This window comes from Phaethon lepturus, unplaced genomic scaffold, assembly GCF_000687285.1.
Source record: "Phaethon lepturus isolate BGI_N335 unplaced genomic scaffold, ASM68728v1 scaffold17491, whole genome shotgun sequence".
In the NCBI taxonomy this organism is placed as follows: Eukaryota; Metazoa; Chordata; class Aves; order Phaethontiformes; family Phaethontidae; genus Phaethon; species Phaethon lepturus.
The window spans coordinates 21,975-40,151 of record NW_010518616.1 but is presented as its reverse complement, the minus strand read 5'-3'; the positions used below and the strand labels follow the sequence as shown (position 1 = coordinate 40,151).

At 44.6% G+C, this 18,177-nt stretch overlaps 1 protein-coding gene across 1 annotated transcript; it reads right to left on the bottom strand.

The window, feature by feature from the left end:
• Positions 1 to 403: 403 nt before the first annotated feature.
• LOC104628274 (claudin-3) lies at positions 404 to 1,120 on the bottom strand. Its single transcript, XM_010296800.1, has one exon. It carries the CDS (start codon positions 1,118 to 1,120, stop codon positions 404 to 406), a length of 717 nt encoding a protein of 238 aa, XP_010295102.1.
• Between the last annotated feature and the right edge of the window lie 17,057 nt (positions 1,121 to 18,177).

The following is an 18,177-nucleotide window of genomic DNA, read 5'->3' as shown; positions in this document are numbered from 1 at the left end:
AATTAAATAATGGACAATATATTTTAGTACCAACAAGGAGACAAGTTCACATTTAACGTGTGTTATTACACATTTTCCGAACAGGACAGTTAATTCAGAGTCAGCTCTTTGAGCATGGTAAATATCTTATATGAAAAATAAATTAATCAATGTTTGTATATACAAAAGAGGACAACTGGTAAAACAATCACAATTGCTGCTCAACAGCAATTATCTCAAAGATGAACCTGGTCATATGTGACAATTAAGATGGTAATTCAGCTGGTTCGTATAACACAATAGTGTGGCGACTGTAGACGAAAACTAAATTCTGCAGTTCCTTGACTATAAAATCACTTGTGCTGCCGTCCTTATCTCTTGACTATGTTCTTGTTCTGAAAGAGCACAGGGGGGATTTACCCCGTCAGGATTTCACAATAACGTTTGTGGTCACTGGAAATCTGTAGGAGAGAGAAAAAGTCCCACTTAGCAGCAGGAGGATGACAGCTACAACCCCCATAGGAATGGCAGCACCAGCCTCCTGGGCCGCTGGGCTGGAGGGCATGTGGTAAGAAGGAGGAAAAGTGATGCTCTGGTTGTGTGTTACGGAATAGAAATTCCAGCTCACGGGAATCAGGATGCACAGACCAGCCAATAAGTAGAAGCAGCCACCCACCAGGAAGAAACGGGTGATGAGAGTTTTGTGAGTGATCCCCATATAAATATTTCTCAGAGCAAATATCGTGGCAGTCAGTCCCAGCAAGCCCATGAACATGGCGATCAACAGGAGACCCTGAGCAGCATAAATTTCAGGGGGGATGGAGGAGTCATAGCCACTGAATTTATGGCAGAACTGTTCTTTATAGCCGGGCGAGACGTGAAGGTAACTGATGAAGCAGACTTTCCAAATCCCCACCCAGGCAATGCCAGAGGAGATGACGGTGGTGTTGTCCAAGTGCCACACTCTCCATTCCACAGTTCCCATTGAAACAGTGCACAGGATCCAGCCTACCGTACCCAGAGCTAAGGCAGCTAGCTGGAGGTGCGAGGTGCTGACCAGGGAGCTCATCCTCTGGAGGTCTTCTACTCTGTCACAGACACGGTTGCCATGCGAAGAGAGGCAGGCACTGGAGAGAAACATGGTATAGAATTATGAAGGTAATTATCATTTGGGTGAATAGGTGAACCTGTTAGTGAAAAAGAAAAAGCCGGAGAGAATATGTGAGGATGGTAGTCATGTTTCCCCAACAGCAATGAATTGTTGAATGTCTGTAGACAAGTAACATCTAGGTTCGAATTCTGTATATGTCATTGTAGCACAAAGGAGAAGAAAAGGTCTCTGCTTAGCTCCCGTGACAATCTTCTTTTTACATTCACAAAAGGAAAATTCTCATCTTTTTCCAAGTTATTTTCTTCCTTGATAATTAACCATTATGTTCAAAGATCCTTATACAAGTTACATATAATCAGGAGCCCTAGGGTTACTGGCTAGTAGAAACTAAATCTGACAAAATCCTCAGGCTCCTGGCAGTCGCAGGAGATTCTGCGAAGCAGCCGCAGAAGCCACGCTCCTCTCTCCTGGCAGCTGTGTTTTCGGTGCAACCTGAACAGACCTCTGCTTTTGTGCTGCCCTTGCCCAGCGCTGCTGGGGCCAGCGTTAGACAGAAAACGCCGTGCTTCAGAGGCAAGAACAAATCCAGGCCACAAAGTCTAGCAACGACCACTGAACTTTGACAATTTTTAGATTATTTAACCATGAAAGCATTAGCAGAAACACTTGAATTAATCAGAAGTGTAACGCTCCGTGCAGGGGCTGGAGCCTGGATGCACTGCCGTTGCGTTCCCACCCTCAAACTTTAACTAAGATTTCTTTAGTGTTTCACCTTTGCAAATCATACTCGTTCATAACCTGCTCAGCTTCTCCAGTTCAAATCATCCTAACGCTGCGGTGGAAAAGATTTTAGTCATTTAGCCTAGCAAAGGATTTTAGATCTGTTTGCTGACTGTGCCTTCTAAGTGGAAATGGGGGTTTTATTCTAATTAAAAAAAAAATCTGTTAATTTCCCATGTCTTTCACATAACCTTCTGAACAATTATAGGGATGATCTGTGATCAGACAAGATGGGGCCTTGAACTTACTATGTAGATCTGAAAAGTTCTAGGGGACCTTTGTGTTTTGTGCATTATCTAAAATACTTTTTCTCCTGCTCCCGTTGCATTCAAGACTGAAGAAATACTGCACCAAGATCACTCTAATAAAAAGAAGATAGTTCTGCAACTATGTTTTTTTACTAAAGCAATAAATTTTCTGTTTACTTATATTAAACTAACAGATTCAGTTGGTGATACAATCTGGTTGCACAAATCCATCTATGGAAATTTTAAATTAAAAGTATCTTTATAACAATATGGCCTTAAGCAAACACAGTGCGTCTTTTCATACCAGTGCCTACTATATGCTTACTTCAACCTGATGCCAGTGACAGTCTATCTTAGACTCGATATCAGGAAAAATTTCTTTATGGAGAGAGCGGTCAAGCATTGGCACAGACTGCCCAGGGAAGTGGTGGAGTCACCGTCACTGGAAGTGTTCAAAAAATGTGTGGACGTGGCACTTCAGGACGTGGTTTAGTGGGCATGGTGGTGTTGGTTTGATGGTTCGATGTGACGATCTTGAAGGTCTTTTCTAACCTTAATGATTCTGTGATTCTGTGATAAGAGGATGAGACATAGTGGTTTTGACACCAGGCAAACATGGCAACATCAGCAATTTTGGCCTCCCAGTTCATCTATGTATCTCCGACAGGACTGATTTCCTGTGGGACATATTAATCTCCATTATTGCAAATGTACAGTTAATCCTTTCCTGCATGGCGGAAATTGCTCCGGAATAGCCTCCTGTGTTTTTATCTACTTAAAACGCAACCGATTTACAAATGCTTTCTCAACCTGCTACATTATTTACAAAGCGATTATAACCCCCGATCTAATTAACAGCTGTTACCAGCCATGGAGCGTGGTTAGAGCATAGAGGAGGTTACGGACGGTTTTCTTTCCGTCCCCGTTTCACATCAAAATAGCGTCGTTCCTGTACGTGTCTAGCGGTGGGAAGGTGCTGGAGAGAAAAGAGCGTGATCAAAGGAGTCCTGCGCCGACTCCCTTCTGCTTCCGTTTGAGTCGGCTGAGCGCACGGAGACCGACCCGAACCGTATTAAAATACCGTTTTGCGCAGAGCCCATATTTCTGTCACACTTTCCATATATATCACAAACATTCATTTAAACAACTTGTTGACATCAAGGTCGTAAAAGATAGGCAAGCAGGCCGGTCCGTGTCACTGCGAGCTGTTTGGAGTATGATATCAGCGTATATCTCCACGGATTGAATTTACTCACCTGTCTTCCCACAGAATTAAATGTGATCGTATCTGTGATTACTGAGCCCTCTATCAAACCTTCATGTGCTACGTTACTTAGAATGGTGTCCAGAATTGAGTTATAAAATTAAAAATTAGGAAAAGATTTTTTTTACCCCCTGCGATTCACAAAAGACACAGAACAAGTGAACACGCAGGATGAAAGAATTCAAGGCTTATACAAAAATTCTGAAAACATTGGAAAATGAAAAAACCAGCTAACAAAGACAGGCTTCAGATGAGGTACCAAATGTCTAGACACAAAAAATTGCTTATGTAGGAAATGATTCATTTTGGCTCATTTCTCCACACCCTGCCCACCGGAACTTACTTGATCTAACCTGATAGTACTGACTGATTTAGAGGAAAATCAAGGTGAAAAAGAAGTACTTCTGAATTACAGTTATCATACTGGCTTGTTTTAGAAAAATCAGACAGAAGCCTATACTTATGTCCTCTCAGTGTTAAGATTCTTGGAAATAAGAAAATTAAGAATAAATTAAAATAAATTAAAGAAATAAGAAAATAAGGAACAAAATATGAAGGTGAAATAGTTGCGGGAATTTGCTTGTCTTATTATTAAGGCAAATTAAAACAAAGATCTAGTTCCTGATTCCAGCCTCTATCGTTACAAATATTAATAATCACATTATCGGTTTTGCTGGTATCAGCAAATGAGAACAGATGCATATCGCTTGCCCAGACGCCTTGATTTTAAGGTAAGACTTTGGGATAAGAACATATTTAGTCTCAAGTTTCTGACATAAACCCTAAGCCTGAGCACTGCCGCAGGTCGCAGCATCCACGGCACCTCGGGCACGCCGTGGGACATCCCACGAGGGGTCCAGCCACGGCACCAGGCGCGGTCACGCAGTGTGCCTGCCAGCGGGCAAAGGGTGTCAGGGAAACTCCTTTTCCCCAAAATGTAGCGAGATAGATACGTTTATTTTTTCAGGACTGCTGTAGCAAGCGCTCCCCCCAAAATAAAACGTTTCTCTTGCAGATGCCAGGTAAACCCGGGAGTGAGCTGCAGAGGGCGTCTCCCGCCAGGATTTCACCCACCGCAGCGGCGGGCCTGCTGCGGGAAGGGGCAGGGGAAGGGGAGCTCACAGCGAGAAGCGCTGCAGGGCCCTGCGCTGGGGCCGAGAGCAGGGCCAGGCTGCAGCAGCCCCGTTCACACGGCACCCACTGGTCGCCTCAGCAGCCGGGTCCCCTGAGCGATGTGTGGGCCGGGGTGCCCCCACACAGGTCCCCATCCGCTGGAGGTGATGCAGGTGTCGAACCCGCCTCTGATACCAGCAGTGACCTTCCCGTAGGTTTCAAAGACAGACAACCCCTTTGGAAAGGAATTTGATCCATCGCTAACTTGTCATTCGCACGATAAAAGAAGATACCTCTTTTTTTAATAAAACCTTTTGGTCCCTGTGCAAATGCCCTTTCCAGACTTCTAAAGAAAAATGTGGAAGTTCAGTCCCTGTATGTTTAGAGCTATATTGGATAAAACACAGTTCAAAGCCCAGATCATACGGCAGTCTGTGCTAACACGGACGTTGTGTTATTGGCATAATCTGTTGAATCGTAGAATAGAATCAGAGTAATTTGGGTCAGAAGGGACCTTTAAAGACCACCTAGTCCACCCCCTGCAGTGAGCAGGGACATCTGCAACCAGATCAGGTTGCTCAGAGCCCCGTCCAACCTGACCTGGAATGTTGCCAGGGATGGGGCATCTACCACCTCTCTGGGCAACCTGGGCCAGGGTTTCACCACCCTCATGGTGAAAAATGTCTTCCTTGTATCTAGTCTAAATCCACCCTCTTTTAGTTTAGAACCATTACCCCTTGTCCTATTGCAACAGGTTCTGCTAAAATGTCTGTCCCCATCTTTCCTATAGGCCCCCTTTAAGTAGTGGAAGGCTGCAGTAAGGTCTCCCTGGAGCCTTCTCTTCTCCAGGCTGAACAACCCCAAATCTCTCAGCCTGTCCTCACAGGAGAGGTGTTCCATCCCTCTGATCATTTTTCTGTCCCTCCTCTGGTTTCATTGGCTGGTTTCATGCTTTTGTAATTATATAAATATTATGAATTAATTTAATCAGTATAGTAAGATTACCTGCATGGTCTGAGTAATACAATGATGTAACATGATCACTATCTGAAATTTCCTAAGGCAAATGAACTCATTCAGTCAGCTACAGGAGGTCTTCTGAATAATTAGTTGGCATTACTGGCATGTGGTTCTTGATTTGGAATCTCGCTTGGAGCTGCAGATCTCAGCATTCAAAGTTTGCATGCCAGCTATTTCGTGGGATGGAGGTAGCCTACAAGGGCAATCCAAGCTAGGTCTACGTGGTATGTATGCCTGTGGACAAAAAGCAGGACTGAAAACCTTTTCACCCAAAGAAGCAAGAGAAGTGTGTTAAGAGGCAGCTACGGTTCCATCTCTTTGTGTCCCATGATTTCATCAACATTTTCATTTGAAATCAATTCCGTCCAATACAACAAGCATTCCAGCAGCTTCTGGAGACAGTCTTTAGAAAGTCTAGAAGCAATGGCGAAAAAAGGAGAGCTGCTTCTACAGGCTTCTGACCTGGTAGTCATTTGCTGTCATTTTCTCTCTTAATACATCTTTCATTTCCTTCATTTGGAAGGGCTTTCCTTCATGGATGTATTTTTAACTAAATACCCTACCTGAGTAAAATAAAAATGTAAACCTGCTAGCATTCAATGGGAATCTGCACTGAGAAGACAGAAGCTAGCAGTAAACGATGACACATGCTAATGTATTCATCCAAACGTAGAAACTTGAAGGATCCTTTTTTCTTTATTGCTTATTTTTATTTAAATCAAGCATTGCACAGTGAGTAGCTGTTTATGGAAAGTGTGTTGAGCCATTGCCCATATACTTCAGGGGCAGAATGAGACAGGACTTTCCCCCTCTCAGCAACAAGAAACAGATGAGGATGCCCAGGAGCTGTGTTGACTTTCCTACAGCTGCAAGCTTGCTTCTAGGAGAAAAAATGGAAGCAAGCTGCTCTCTCAACTGCCAAGTGGTTTCATGGAGGGTTTTTTGGGTCATCTGTGCATCAGGCTTACCTTTAAAAAGACTGAAGTGAAATGCTGCAGTCAAAGAGGTAAAGGTCAGTTCTTTGTGGCCACAGTTCCAGTCCCACCTCCTGATGTTCTCAGCAGCAGGAGCAAACAGAAATGGAGCTATGCTTGAAATTTTGTCAACACTTCTTTTACTTCCAGTAATTGCTAGTGACAAAAGGCTGGGGCTATGATATCAGTTCTCAGAGCAGAGAAATCTAAATGGCACCAAAGGCATTTCACTTCTGAATTAATACTGGGTCCTCTGAAAAGCTGTTCTAGTTACATTCAGTAAGTCTATAAGCATCAGCTGGGTTTCAAATCTACTTTCTAAAACTCAACCTGCCTTAAGCTCCTGAAACAACAATTTTAAAAAACCTGCAGGTAAATGCAGTAAAAAAAGCTAGCATACTTTCTTAATCAGCACGTTTAAATATAAGTAGGACTTTTGGGTTACTTGGTCTCAGAATCCCTCATGGGGTGAGGGCCTGTGCCAGGGGCTGATGTCCAACTTGTAGGGTGGCATAAGAGAGTGACCCCAACCATGCAATCACCCACGAGACTTGTCTTTAAATGCATCATTTCCTATGATGGGTTGAGGGCCAGATGACACTAGCTTTCAGCGGCATGGAGGGAGTTTGCCATTTAGCAGAGGTATTTAGTGGTTGGTACGTGCTAGGTAATGCATTCCCCAGCAGCAGCATCCCCTCTGCAGTATCTCTGCCCCTCTGGGACCTCAACCACCAGACAGAGCTGGATGGGCCAGTCATCAACACCTGGAACATAAGATCTCAGATGCAGAAAGAGGCTGCAGGGAAGTGTGAGATGGAGCTGAGGCTTGTCATGTGAATTTGTGGAAGCCTTAACACAAATTGCATGATCCTCGACACAATACTCAAAGACTTTACTAATGCTCTAGACCCTTGAGTTTGGACACATCTAGAAGAGAACTTCAGAAATGTTTTTTATCCTTGTCATCACTGTTTCAGCACAGCTCTGGCTGAAGTGTGGCTTTATCTCCAAGGTTATCTTCTCACTGTGGTCCCCGCCACAAGGGTTGACAGCAGCGGCTGCTAAATCAGTCTATTCCTAGCTTCTTCAAAAGACACTTAAACAAACACTCAGTGTGGAAATTCTTTTGCTCCTATTTCCTAGATAAAAAGTTAGCTGCATTTATGACGCCTTGCTTGGATACGGTCTCCTTGAGATTCATGAAGTCTTGAACCTTGAATGTTTGTTTAGGTTGTCTAATGTTTAGGTTTCAATTGTCACTAAAATACTCATTTAAAGTAGAGAAGACAAACTAGCAGGGCATAAAATCTTAAAAGTCATTACAGAGTATCTATCTCCAGAGTTATCACAACTTATGTACCCCCTTCTTCCCGAATGCCAATATCCAGTGTTATGAACTCTGCTGCTTCCACTTTCTCATCATGTTTCAAAACAAGCAGACCAAAACAGTCTTCACTTGTGTTCCACAGAGTAAGAATACTTGGAAATTTAGCAGTATAAAAGTTCTTTGCCCATTTCAGGAAAAGATTTTGTTTGATTTGCTTTGATGGTAGGATGAAGAGAAATGGATATATCGATAATAAGATATTATATAATGTCATATTATATAGACATTATACAGATAATAGCAAACAGACATAGGTATAGATAACTTGTATATACTCCTCGCTGTTTTTTCAGGCTGCAATTTACTTTTCTGAGATTGAGCCCACCTTCAGCTTTTTTTCAATAAGGAAAAGTTGCAGGCTTGTAGGGAGTGGGGCAGCAGTAGGCTTGACCCAGGACCCCGATGACCTCACATGATCATAGTTTCTACAGACTGTTTTGCCTCTGCCTTGAAGGGAACTCCATTTAGAGCCTTAGTGGAACAGTTTAGGGACATGCCAGGAATGAAAGCCCCTGACAAACCAAGGCAGCTGCACTGGCTGTGTTGAGGTGGGATCCTGTTAGGAAGCTTCAGAAAGCAGAGGGAAGCCCCAGAGCTTGCCTGCTCTGGGTGTCTGGCACAGAGGGAAGAGAGCTATGAGGTCAGGAACGTGACTAAGGCAACCACATCCATGTGCCAGAGAGCTCACACATGACTGGGAAGATGAGGGCACTGCATACAGGCTTGGGGCATGGGAAGATATCACCCAGAAGGAGTCACCTTCCAGCCGAAAGAAGGGGAGCTAATGCTGCCTGGTGCCTGCGGGAGGAATGAAGAACACCCGAAGCACCCAGAGCTTCCACCGGGACGTGACGTGCTGCAGGGGCACCCGGTCAGGAGGAGCGAGCGTTGCCCAAGGAACCGCCTACAGAAGGGGGAACGGGAGAGCGCGCGACCCGCACACAGCTACCTGGTGATGAGATTTTCTTCGCAGGCGTTGGGCGGGTGGTTGAAAGGAGAGCTTTCCCAGAGGATAGGAGGCAATACTTGTTTCTTTGTGAGTTATCGCTCACAGCCAAAATAAAGTACACTAAAAAATGTAACTATAGAAGAGCAAGGTATGAGTGTCCCTGTCTGCAGCCCGTCTGCCTGTGGAAAGACGGTTGTGCTTTAGGAATTCTACTGCAACTTGTAATCACCTCAAAGAGAAAGTTCATGATAAACTCTTCCTATATAAAATACACAAAAAGTTATTTTTCTCAGCCTGTGTAAGCAGGAATTAATTTACTTCCGTTTATTTCATGTTTTAAGCAAATAGTTTTGCTTTAGATGTTGCCAGGCACCACATGTGTTTTGAAATTAACATTCAAATCCTGCTTTTGTAAAGTTTTATAGCCTAGATGCAGCTTTATTGGTCTATACTGGACATGTCTGACTAACCAAATGAAAGGATGGTAAGTTCAACCTAAGTCTTACAGCAGAAAGGAAGTTTAAAAAAACCCCAGCAGTAATTAAGTAATTAAGACGTTCTCTTCTTAGCAATATACCTATAATTTAATGTTTGAAAATGTAATTTTTCAATTCCCGGTTGGAAAGACATTCTTTATAGGAAACAAATAAATATTTAAATCTCTCTCCATCTGTTCTCGATCAGCACTTCATAAAATAAGTCGTATTAAAAAAAAGGAGACTTACTTCTGTGAGTCTGAGAGTTGCCTAAGGCTTTGAAGCAGTGTCAGCTGGATGAAGCAAGTTCCAGAAGGGAGGCGGACAAAAAATGCCCGTGCAAATTGTCCGACTTGTTATGCTACCAAATAGGTACCTCACAGTTCCTTGTCACTCTCCCACTAAGTCAACAAAGATGTAGGAAGTCAGTTAATCATTAACTTATTATAAAAATATGAAAGCTTTACCATATGCCATTTTTTCTACTTGCTCTAAAACACTGACTGAAGTATATAGATAACTCACACGGAAAATTCAGTTTTCTGTAGGACATCCTTTCAGAAAATCTGCCTCTGTGATTACATGATTTTCCAGCCCAAGACCACCAGGATGTCCCAGCCTGACAGCCTGAAGGACACAGAATTCTCATCTGAAAGACAATGAGATGATTTCATAACCCTTTCTTCTTTGTTAGAGTTTTCCTCCTGTATTTATGCAACCCAAATCAGTGCAGGTCTGCAGTGGGAACAAATATAGGAGAGAAGGGGAAGGTTTTCCAAGGAGTACACTCAGGCTGAACTGGTCTCTTGTTGGACTGTGGTTGGCAGTACTCATACTTCAGTACAAATAGTACCGTGCTTGCGATCTCAAATGATTTTAAAAACAAACAAACAAACAAACAAACACTTTTTTTTTATTATGTTAAGTTTGGCTTGATTTGTGGTTTTCCCATGAGTGTAAACAATGGTTCTTACAAATGGTAAGAGAGTTCTTAACTCCATTCTGCTTTCATCCTCTTTGAAACCTAGAATAAACTACGTTACTCTCCAAATGATGCACTGGCTCCTACAGTGGGAGGACATTTCCAGGGCTGGTGTTCAGAGTCGAGGAAGTTTATTTCATGGAAATATCCTGAAACAGGAAGCTCTCATTGAAAAATTCTTCTCACCTGTAACACGCACCATGGCTGGTCATTGCCAGCACTAAAGGCGGCTGCAAAATGGCATTAATCCATAGCCTTCAGTTCTCTACATCACCTTTAATCCAGTTCCCCTCCTCTCTTGCTTTTTCTTCCAGCTGACGCCGATTCACTGGTTTCACGTGCAGGTAATGTAGCTCGGCTACGGCAACGTGGTCTTATCTGCTGCAGCTTACCAGGCTGGGATCTCTTCTCTGGCTGGTCACAGCTAGATGGTGTCAGCTTGTTGCCCAGGCAAACTCAGCTACTCGGGCTTTGCTGGTGCATGCCAAAAAGCCCCGGCACGCATAGACCCCAAGGGGCTTGTAGACTTGAGTATGGCCTTTTGACATGGTGGTGGCTCTGCTGATTCAGAAGGACAGCATTCTTGGGCAGTAGGCAGCTGGCAGGGACAATCCTTTTCCTGGATTTAATAACCGTGTGAGACAAAATTTGCAGGCAAACCTATTGCTGATTTTACATACGAGGCTGCTGTGTGCAGCCTATTTGACTAACCCTGCGAGACGAGCGGCATCCCCTACGCTACTCCCAGAACAACGCCTCTTTGCCCCCCCAATTCTGTATCTCTGACCTATTCTCTGTCACCAAAAAACATTGTGATGTTTTAAAGATTAAGTTGTACAAAATAATAATAATTTTCATATCTTTGTCAACTGCCATCAGTGCAGTGAAGTTTAGTTCGTCTGGAAATCTACAGCGCTTAGTCTGTGATAGCATAAGCACCATTATGTTACTGTGAAATACAATATGCACAAAATGGAATGGAAGCAAGATAGGAGGCAAATTACAGTATTAAGTGTTATTTCTTCTCAGTATATGATTATGACTTCTATAAATGTGTTCCTTTTTAGTGTATTAGTGACAAATTATTAGGCAGCAGATGGAAATTAAATAAGTTTCTGACTGCCTTATTTAAAGGCACACATTTTACACATCAGGCTTTATTGTTCTTTGAATGCTGATGGTTAATACTTTTTTTGGGCAGAAAACATTTGCTTTCTTCCTCCTGTGGCCTTGACCCAAAGCGCATTGAAATCAGTAGGAATCGTTCTGCTGACTTCAAAGACCTCTAGATCAAGCCCAGTCCCTTCTGTGGTTTACAATTTCATTGTTAAATACCGCAGAACAGGAACTATTTGTTTCAAGTTATTTTTCCCTTCATTTGCCACGTTGAAAAAGCCAGCCTGAAATCAAGATGCCGTGCAGGATACATTGCCCGGTGAATGGTACCAAATAGGCAGCAGAGAGAGCCCCGTAACCAGCTCAGAGGCTCCGGTACAAGTATTTTCTTGCTTTTTGTTTCGAGACAAAGGTTACTTCTCCCAGGAAACACAGCAGCTTCCCTGCATGCAGCTTGCCTCTCTGTGCTCGGTGAACTGGTGATTAGAGTTGTTGCATCCTCACTCTTTGTCACCACTTGTCCTCAGCAGATCATCAGACCCACACCTCTCCAAATCCAACACTGAATGTAAGCGTAGGCCTCTCAAACAACAGCTTGAGCCTGAAAAAAATATTTGCATGAACACCTTTCCTAACTGTCTACCTTTATGGCCAAACCAAGTTGTCCTTTGAAACCTGGGAAATTCAGAGGCGAGACAAACACCTCTACCAAAAGGCACAACTCACACGAGCAGCAGCAGTAGACTCTTTGCCCATTTCGCTTGTGCCTCTTCAAACGCGGATCACAAATACGTTGTCAATAGTACGCTAAATGACACTGCAAAGCAGGACACTTAAAGGATGCGGATGCGTTTTCAGAGAGCACGCGATGGCCTCGTCGCAATCGTTGCCCCACTGTTGAGGCTAATCCCATAAACAGCCCATTGGACATCTGCATAGATAAACTCTACAGCTGTTGCAATAAAAACCACCCAAAAGCAAGATGGGCTTTTGAAAGGGTTAAACCCCCTTGCACTTCATTGCGCATGCCTTGGGAAGGGGGAAGAAAGCTTCCAGGCGGGGGGTTTGGGAGACCTCCGAGGGGGTGGGCTCCGTGTTCCTCTGCAGATGGAGGTGGATCAGCGGCGGTGGGATGGACGGCCCACAGCGGGATCCTCCCCGTGGTGCTAAACACGACCCTGGGGCAGGGGTGCTCTTGCCAGAGCATGGCAAAGGGCTTGGTTGCGAAGCAGCTTGACTTCGGCTTTTCGAGTGGTTATCACCCTCTTCGTCCGGCCATGCCTGGCTAAGGCTAGGAGCGTGCAGCAGTCAGACCGGCCAAGGCTTGCCTCTAAAGGGAGGCACCCGCTGCCAAGCTCAGCGCACTCCGCTGGGAAACACTACACATTACTTGATAATCAACTCAATCCCAAACCAGGCTGACCCCCTTCACAGCTGCCAGCAGGTGTTGCACGTTTTTGTGGTTGATTCCATCAGCTGGGAGGTTCTCTGGCTCCAGAGAACTCTGTTACTCAGTTTTGTTGCGCTACTGCCATTACATCACTGCATTTTGCTGGCTTTGATTTGTCTTCTATTTTGTGAAGTCCCAAACAAATGTCCAAAATGTTCAGTCCCCACCATCCTCTGTGTTGGTTCTGTTTGTATTTTTTTCTGTCCAGTGTGGGTGAGATTTAAACACGTTTTAGTCTAGCACTCCAGTGGGCTCTGACATGATATGAGGAATGGTTTTTGCTGTCCCTCCCAGCAAGAGAGACGGTGTTTGATGTCCAATTTAGGTACTGGAAGCTGGGAGGCCTGTACTTCACCCACAGCTGGACGTGCTTCCTTCAAGCGATCTTGCACAGCACTAATATCCCTATCAATGGTCAAATACTTGTTTAGTGCTTCTTCTATCCAAACTATGTCAGAGACCATCCACATCACCATCAACACCACCTCAGGCTCCCTGCCAACACACAAACAACTCTTTTTTTTCTTGTCCTTAACTTTTCCTGGATTGCCCTTATAACTGAGCTAGAAGACTCGCAGAAACTTCCTGTGAAGAAGTCGACCCTTTTACTATCAGTCAATTAAAAACAAGGGGGAAAAGGAAACACACGAAACACAGCTGCCCGGATTAGCTCCAGCATGGGCTGCTCAGGCGTTTTCTTCAGAGACCAGCAACCATAGATCCTCTGGAATGGGCTTGGTATTAGTTTTTGAAGCAAAACAGATGACAATTACAGACTCAATAATTTCAAGAGGGATGATTTCACTGTGATTGTGACTCAGCAAGGGGTTGATTTAAAACTAACCAAATCTGTCTTTGGCTCAGCAAGAAATCAATGTTTTTTCCTGGAGATGCAGAACACAAAAGCTCGCATGCACAAAATGAAGGGCTGCTAAAATTAGATGCACTCTCGTGGTTTGGGTAGTTTTCTGGTTATTCCCAGACACCCAAAAGTAGGTCATTGAAAGCTTAATAAAGACATTTCCCTCAGAACCGTTGACATTTTAGAGCTAGTGGAAAAGACCACCTGATGGGAGGATGTTATCAACATGTCACACTCGGGTTTCGCTCTGCCTTGGCAGCGTTGCTGCACGGCGAGCGCGCCGCGCTGTTACACCACCAGCCTTTTTCCACTTCACTGGAGCTGCCTTAGCAGCTTCTTCTTACCAGCCGTTTGAAGCCACAAGAAAATAAAATTCCTATAAATTTCCGTTAAAGGGAATGAAAGTAAGAGATCAATAGAAACTTTTAGCTGGTAACATACCACGGGGGTTTTAAAGCTTCACAAAGCAACTTCCAGCACAGATCACGGGACACTATTAAAGTATCACTTTAGGAGAAACTTGTGAATCACTGATTGCTCATTAGCTGATCATGGCTATGACCTCGGCTACATGTAGATCTTCAGGTTCTTCACTGACACCCTGAAAGTGCTTCTATGCCTTTACCCCCCTTCCTGGTTATCGTCATAGACGTACGACGACTGTGATCTTCCAACTGATCAATACCCCGTTCAGACTGATGCAGTAGGAGATGCATGCAAATGTGCCGGCGAGACAGAACACAAATGAAATGGGATTCTGCAGAAAGCAAAACAGGTTTCTTACGAACTACTTTATGACCACGAGCAGGGTACCGGTGGGCAGCAGAAGGCTGCGGTTCTGTGAAAAGCTCCTAACGGGGCGAATGCCTGAGATACGTGAAGGGCAGCTGCTTTTCAAAAGCATTTTGTGGCAGCAGCTTGGCCTCAGAGGTAAGACAGCTCTGCTTGCTGTCCTTGTGCTAGTCTGCCCTGTGCCCGGGCGCCGGGGGACGGGGGTGCCAGGCTGCCCCTGCTTTCCCTCACAGCACCCCGTGCCGGCTGACAAACTGCAAGGGCGCGGGAGATGCAAGGCCACCCTCCGACGACGTGTGCTCCAGCACATGCGGGGGACAGTTTCAAAAAGGGGGGACGACCACCTGGAAGGAGCTGACCAAGTGAGACCAGCTTTATGCTGGCCCAAGGAGATGTTTTTACGGACCGCTAAGTTTGTCAGGGTGGGAGCACCGGGGGCAGACTCGCCCGTACAGAACGCGTTCTCTCAGAAAACCTGAGGCAAACCAAAGGCAAACTCAGTAACTAACCAAAGTTGATATGGAGAAGAGACTGTGGGAATTCCTGTAGGTGCATGTGTGGAGAGGGTCCGTAGTGGAAGGAGAAAGGTCATCTGACTGAGACGTGCTGCCTGGAGCACTCAAGCCCCGTTTGAAAGCTGAGGGCTTTGCAAACTCCCACCTCTTTTCCTGACCCGTCAGTCTACAAAAGCCACGTGCTATAATTCCCTCTGCTCTTTAAGACCCCAGTTATAAAACCGCTGGCAGTATAAATATTTACCAAAGTAGTCACACCTTGGTATGTGACCATGTAATGTAAGAACTTCAAGCAGAAAAGGTGGATTTATGGTCACCATAAAATTTTCATTCCGAGTTTCCCGACTACCAGAGAGTTAACGCCTGACCTTCACACTGCACCCTCTCCCCGCCATTCATGAAGCAGCACTGAACTCCTGACGCCCTCGAACATTTGCACCTAATTTTCATTTTCATGCGTCTGTCTTGCGCTCACTGGTTCTTGGGAGGACTTCTCTGCTAAACGAGTCTCATTTTGTATGTGATGCGAGGTAGCGCATACACGGCAAGCTTTACATCTCAGGTTTGACAGTCTCTCTACTCTCTAATAATTTAGATGAGTCTTTTCTTGTGTTTTCCAGCTTTTCAACACCTTTGCATTGGACATGGATTGAAAAATTAGACACTATATTTTAGAAAGTTTAGAAAGTTTTCAGTAATACTGCATAGCAAGATACTAGTTTCCCCTTGTTACCCTTCTCTTCCAAGGTACCATTTCAGCCTCTTTCCTAGAGCACAGAGTTCATATGAGCTGTTTGTTCAGTCACTGTGACTCCACACAGTTTTTGAGAGTCATTGTTTTCTGGTCTATATGCCATCACCCCATCCATGTGATCTCCATCGTTTGCTCCTTGATTAATTCCTTTGCATGTCACCGTATGAAATGGCAATTTGTTTGAACACACCCAGACTACCAATCTTGCTCTATACAACTTTCCTCTTCATTGTTTGCCATGTATGTGGCAAGTGGTGACCATTACCACTGTGACCCTTTTGTAACCATCTCTCTTGTTTGTGTGGTGGAACTGCCCATCGCATAAAAAAGCTAGTCTAAATAACTCCACCTTTGCAAAACCAGTGTGATAACCGAGTTTACTCACTTAGTTCTTTTTTTTCCCCATTGCAGTAAAAATAGGAGGAAAAGCTATTTTGTTTGCTTCTCGAACTATAAATGTATACAAACACACACAGAGTATTGGGAGAACAGAGTGACTGAACAGTTCTGTCAGAATCCCTAGAGCTTAAGCCCCAGACACATAGAGTCTATATTGAAATCAAAGGGATTCAGTACACGCAGGCATTTGACAAACGGACCTGCAATTAATGCTGTGTACCGCAACGCCTGGGCTTTTAGAATTAAATGCTGAGTTAGGCACCTAAAGCATGGATTAATCCCGCTTTCGATTTCAATGCCCAACTTAAGAGCTGTGTCTTCCTAGAGAAAGAGGAGGAGGTGGGGAAGGGAGCGGTATCTGGGTTGACCCAAGCTCTTTTGGTAACCTCATCTCAGCTTGCCTATGGAGGGAATCAAAGAACAATTAGGGTCCTAATGTAGGCCCCCAGCTACTACGTACCTAAACAGTAACCCAGATCTAGCAGCCCGTACACACTGAAGAGGAAGAGTTAGGCTTCGATACTGGTGGCATCATCAGTGTCTGCTCCCAGGCACCTCAGAATAGAAAAAAACAGGAGAAAGGTGTATCTGCAGCTGTGTCCTCAGCAGCCTTTGGCACTTCTCTTAGTGCTGCAGTCAGCCAGCACTTTAACCTTGGATTCAGCGCCTGATGTTATGTCCTGCGTCTGGAGGGGAGGTAGGGCAGTGGGGCAGGTTCTGGTCGCCCTTCCCCCTTGACCATTTCTGGTTTTCAATTCACTGATTGCCCACCATGAGCTATGTAAGTAGTCCTAGAGCCAGAAACCCAAGATCCTCCACTCCCTATTGATACCCAAATGACTGGGCTGAATATTTAGGCCTGTTTTGCTTCCGGCTTTCTAAATCATGCTTTCCTGGCAGCACAGGACGATCCGGCTTAAGCAGAAATTCCATCTTGCTCTGCCCTCAACCTTTTGGTTGGTAAAGCAAGCCCTTGAGAAGTGGCAATAGCGGAAGCAAAACGCGGGAGAACAAGCCACGCTGGTCACTTGGTTAATGTGCAGTGTGCTGCACAAGAGAGAAAACACCCTCCTCTCACAGCCCCGGTGACTTAAGCATCTCCGCACACCCAGCTAGCTGGGCTGTTTAGAGAATTTAGGATGACTAGAGCAGAAGGACGACTTCTTCCCCAATGCCGAGTGCCCGTTAGACCCAGAGAGCCTCACTGGGGCGTCACCGACTGCAGTAACAGCACCATGGTCTCCTCCTAACATGGTGAGACCCGAGAATCTGAGATTCTGGGTCATTCCCCATAAGTTGGTATTTCAAAGATGCTTTAAAGTGGGTTGTTGTGTGGGGGTTTTTTTGGGTTTTTTTTTTTTTTTTTACACTACGGTAATGAAAAATGCCTGCCCCAGCATATGGAGACAGTATGGTTTTGCTGTGTCACGTACAGAGAAAGAGAGAAGCAGGAAATGTACAGCCCTGATGCTCTTTACTGCTCGTTTAGTTTTTCTTCCTTCAGGGCACTGATCCTTCCAGGTTTTCTTAGTTTTCACTTCCTTGAGATCTGTATCACCCCATTACTAATAAAAAGACTGTGACCTGCTCCACCCCTTTCGGGTCAATGTTGGCCACTTTGATCATCAGCTTGATTTCCCTTTTTATCTTTGGAGGAACCGTACCTGCCTGTGAAAGCTGCAGAAGCTGTAGCTCTTGGGAGCGGCTATCAATGTACTCACAAGACTCACGCTTTTCTATTTAGGTACAGAGATAAATAATCTTATCTACCATTGCTTCTTATTTAGTCTGCAATTGCTCATTGTATTTATATTTCTCTGAGGCTGTTAGGAAAGACGCGAGCCTAATTTATCAGTAACAAACACTTTATGAAGACAGCTGGGAAGTAAAACAGATGTTGAAACTAAATGCTGGAAAACCATCTTCATCGGGAGGATTTTAATTCCTCTCAGGCTTTTGGACTTCACAGCTCTACCAAAAATAATGTTTTGGTAAAACTCTTGTAA

Coding starts and splice junctions, on each gene's coding strand:
- LOC104628274 (XM_010296800.1), bottom strand. CDS start 1,120: ATGTTTCTCTCCAGTGCCTGCCTCTCTTCGCATGGCAACCGTGTCTGT.